At 54.4% G+C, this 4130-nt stretch overlaps 1 protein-coding gene across 2 annotated transcripts; it reads left to right on the plus strand.

Annotated features, from left to right (window-relative positions):
- Positions 1-1018: 1018 nt before the first annotated feature.
- On the plus strand, positions 1019-4037 carry LOC108510603 (protein SEC13 homolog). 2 transcript variants are annotated; one of them, XM_017840271.1, is made up of 5 exons: positions 1019-1126; positions 1386-1430; positions 2401-2516; positions 2951-3102; positions 3811-4037. In XM_017840271.1, exons 1-5 carry the CDS (start codon positions 1124-1126, stop codon positions 4020-4022), a joined length of 528 nt encoding a protein of 175 aa, XP_017695760.1. In that variant the 5' UTR covers positions 1019-1123; the 3' UTR covers positions 4023-4037. The 2 variants fall into 2 exon arrangements, with proteins under 2 accessions (XP_017695760.1, XP_017695759.1); XM_017840270.1 differs by having other exon boundaries at positions 1098-1162.
- Positions 4038-4130: the final 93 nt, after the last annotated feature.

The raw sequence follows: 4130 nt of genomic DNA on the forward strand, positions 1-4130 counted from the left end.
AAATACCAAGGCTGGCACAAACATCACCTTCCAGATTGGTCCTGAGAACAATATACTCAGTGATGAAATCTTTCATAAATGTTAGTTTTCATTACTTTTTATAGAGTGCCTTACACATCGAGCCACTGGCCCCAACCCTAAAAAGTTGTCAACTTTTCTGCTGACATAAACAAAGAGAACAAAAGCATCTTAGTCCTGTTAGGGAGGCACATTTTCCCATCACACAGAAATAGTTGATAAAGCAGCCCGAGCATGGCCAGCAGCATCTGTCACCCAGGGACAGAGCTGCCCAAACCGGGGTCTCTCAGCCCTTTTAATGCACTGACCATGTCACCTAGAGGAAAAGCAAACTAGAAGTATTTCAGCATTTGTGCTACACAAAATAAGTAACAACTTAAAGTCCAGCTGTCAAAACTTTCATTCTCCCTTCGACTTCCATCAGGCAGCAGCCCAGGCATGGACAGGGAGCGCCGTTGCCTTCTCTACATTCCCCTCTCAGCCAGGGCTCAGCTGGGTTGAGACACCGCAAACACAAGCGATCAAAGGCTCTGACACAGCAGCATCCCCACACCGGCGGGTCGGGGGCACCGTGCCTGCGCCCGGCGCGGGGAAGGGACCCCTCCGTGGGAAGCCGCCCGTCCCCGCGGGGCCCGACCCTGCTGCCGCACCTGAAGTCCTTGTCGGTGGAGGTCATCTTCTCCAGCAGGCTGGAGATGTGGTAGGAGACGCTGGCCATGGCGAGGGGCCGGGGCGGCTCCGTGCAGGGAGCCCCTGAGGCGGCGGGACGGGCCTGCGGGACGGGCCCGGGCCAGGCGGTGCCTCTGCCCGCTCGGCGGGCTGGGCTCGGGGGGGCCGGGGCAGGGCTGAGCTGGGCCGGTCAGGGCAGAACGGAGCGGGACGGGGCAGGGCCGGGCAGGGCAGAACGGAGCGGGACGGGGCAGGGCCGGGCCGCCCCCTCTCCCACCGCCCGCCCCCTGCCCGGCGAAGGCACCGCCCGCCCCCGGAACCCGGCGCAGCCGGAACGCCGTCGCAGGCGGGCGGGGCGCGGCGGGAGCGGTTGTGCGAGGCACCGCCGTGCCACGTCTGAGGCGGGCAGAGGCCGGGTCGGGACGGCGGGGCCGCCATGGTGCGGGGGGACAGCGGGGACGGCGGGGCCGCCATGGTGCGGGGGGACAGCGGGGACCGGCCCGGGGTCAGGGCCGGGCGGGCCGGAGCCGGAGGGCGGGGGCGGCCCGGCGTGGAACCGGCGGTGTCCCGGGGCGCGGCCCCAGCGCAACCGGGCGCGGCCGCTGCCCGCCGAGGGGCGGCCGGGGCCGGCCCGGGAGCTCCGGGGGCCGCGGCCGAGCGATGATGCGCTCAGCTCCTTCTGCCCTCTCTCTCTGCAGGTCTCGGTCATCAACACCGTGGACACGTCCCACGAGGACATGATCGTAAGTGTGCGGGAGTAGCTGGCCCCCCGGGCCGGTTCCGGCTGGAACAGAGCTGCCCTGGGGCGCTCTGTGCGAGGGGCGAGGCTGGGATGTGTGTGCCGTGTGAGAGGACACTCGTGCGGTGTTGGATGCAGAACGCTGTCCGAAATCCTGATCCTGCCGTTCTATACTGGGTGGACAGGAAGACTCAGCTACGCGGGAAAGGAGAAATGATTTAAAACCTTAATTTTCATGCACAGGCTTGTTTCTGTGAAATAATATATGTGTAAGTGTATTCTAAATGGTACACAACTTCGGCTGAGGAAACTGATTTTCCTTTATGTGGGAGCACATGTCTTAGTGTGGGCAGGAGGAAAGGTTTCAAAGTAATTTGTAGAAGGAAGGAGACCACTTAGATGAGCCCAGTTTTTCAGGAAGAATTTCTTCACAGGAGGAGTGGTCAGGCACTGGCAGGGTCTGCCCAGGGAGGTGGTGGAGTCCCCATCCCTGGAGGTGTCCAAGGAACAACTGGCCGTGGTGCTCAGTGCTCTGGGCTGGGGGACGAGTTGGGGATTGGTCAAAGGGTAGACTTGATGGTCTCGAGGTATTTTCCAACCTCAGTGATTCTGTGATGATGAAGTTTCAAACATAACTAAGAGCTCAGTGTTCGTACACCCACTTTACCTTTTAAGAAACAAGAATACATAACTGGTCACTGCTTTGTAGTCAGCAGCACCAGTTCCCAGCCCTCTCCTGAAAATGCTGTGTGTTGCTACTCAGAATTTCCTGAATTCCTTCTGTGTAACACTTGCATAGTTAGTGAAGAAGCAGTTGGTGAAACAAATGACTTGTGTGTCTGGATTGTCTAAAACTGCCCTTTTGACCCCAGTGTGTTGTGCCTGGGGCAGCTGTGCCAGTCCTGAGCTGCAGTGGGGTTGGTCACCGAGCCGAGCTCAGCGTGCTGAGCACAGCTGTCCCTGCCTTCCTGCAGCACGATGCACAGATGGATTACTATGGCACTCGCCTGGCGACCTGCTCCTCCGACCGCTCCGTGAAGATCTTCGACGTCCGGAACGGAGGGCAGATCCTCATTGCAGACCTGAGGGGGTGAGCTGTCGTAACAGCAGTTTCATTGGGGAAGCTCTTAATACCTTGCTCTTTTGCCCTTGGGCAGCACAAGGTGCAGGTGGACGCCAGGGTGGACTCCTCCAGGGTTGTGCTGAAAAACTCCTCAGATCTGGAAGGGGGACAGAGCACCAGTGGGAAATACACTGGGGCTTGGTCATTCATTTAGTACTTGACACCTGTGATTTTCAAGAGATAAAAATTGTACTAATACAAGGCTAAACGTTTGGAATTGTTTTCTATGGCAGTGACAGCCCTGTGTCAGGGCACTAACATTGCCATCTTGGCATTACCCATTCTTCATGTCAGGCCAGCAATTCCTTCTGGAACAGTGATTCACATCAGTGATGGCTGTGAGGCAGCCCCAGCTAGGAGGGGTTTCTCTTCCCTTTTCCACATGACATTGTTTCTTGCAGGCACGAGGGTCCGGTGTGGCAGGTTGCCTGGGCTCATCCTATGTATGGGAATATCTTGGCTTCCTGTTCCTATGACAGGAAGGTTATTATCTGGAAGGAAGAAAATGGCACTTGGGAAAAGACCTATGAATACACAGGACATGATTCCTCAGGTATGGGAGTTTGGAGCTGGGAAGGGCATCTGGGGAAATGAGGGGATTCGGGTAAGGTTGGAATAAATCTGTCAGTGTTAAGGAAGAAGCCCTCTGTCAAACAGACAGAGATAAATAGTGGAGAGAGAGTAAATCTGTCCAGCACAAACAGGACCTTTACCTAAGGTCATATTACTGGATAACCTCCTGTCCTGATTCATAGTGTTTGCACACGAGTTGTTGTACAAAGAAATCAGCTTTCAAATAAAGATGACAGGGGACTGAATTCTTGAGGGAAATCTGTCTATGTCCAGTAAGAAAAAATGAATTTATCATGCAGTGTTTTGTTTTACAGTGGAAACTTTTGTGTTCAGATGATTTGTCCAGCCAATGCAGATCTGAAGTCTCCAGCTTTGCTGTGTTACTGATACAGATTTTACATCCTCTGCCTGCCATTCAGCTCTTGTTTTAGTCAGCGATGCTCCCCGCTATTGCCAGTTTTTTAACCTCATTAAGAGTGCTCTGTTGGTGTTCTCATTCTAAAAGGGTTCCAAAAATAAAAGCCATTCTTTGTCATTCTGTAAACAGTGTTAATTGACTGGCTTTGCTGAAATTCAGGAATTTCAAGACTCATCCTCAGCTTTCAGAGCCACTCGCTTTTGGTGACTGACTGATACCAGTCAGTGTTAGGCAGTCCCTGTGCTGTAATCTGTGTCTCTTCTTTCCCAGTAAATTCTGTCTGCTGGGCACCACATGACTATGGACTGATCCTGGCCTGCGGCAGCTCTGACGGGGCCATCTCCTTGTTGAGCTACACGGGAGACGGGCAGTGGGAAGTCAAAAAGATCAGCAATGCACACACGGTGAGTCTGGGCCTTTGGAGCAGCAGAGTTCCAGGAGCTACCAAGGGGATTGTTGCCTCAAAGAACTTGACTAGATAAATACTGAAATCCAGTGAAGTGGTGTGAAACATCAAGAACCAAGAATAACTTGTTTGAGTTCATCCCGAGTGGGCAGGTACACTTTGTAGTAACTAAAATGAAGTGAAA

This window comes from Lepidothrix coronata, unplaced genomic scaffold (assembly GCF_001604755.1).
Source record: "Lepidothrix coronata isolate B3197 unplaced genomic scaffold, Lepidothrix_coronata-1.0 Scaffold1526, whole genome shotgun sequence".
NCBI classification, from domain to species: Eukaryota; Metazoa; Chordata; class Aves; order Passeriformes; family Pipridae; genus Lepidothrix; species Lepidothrix coronata.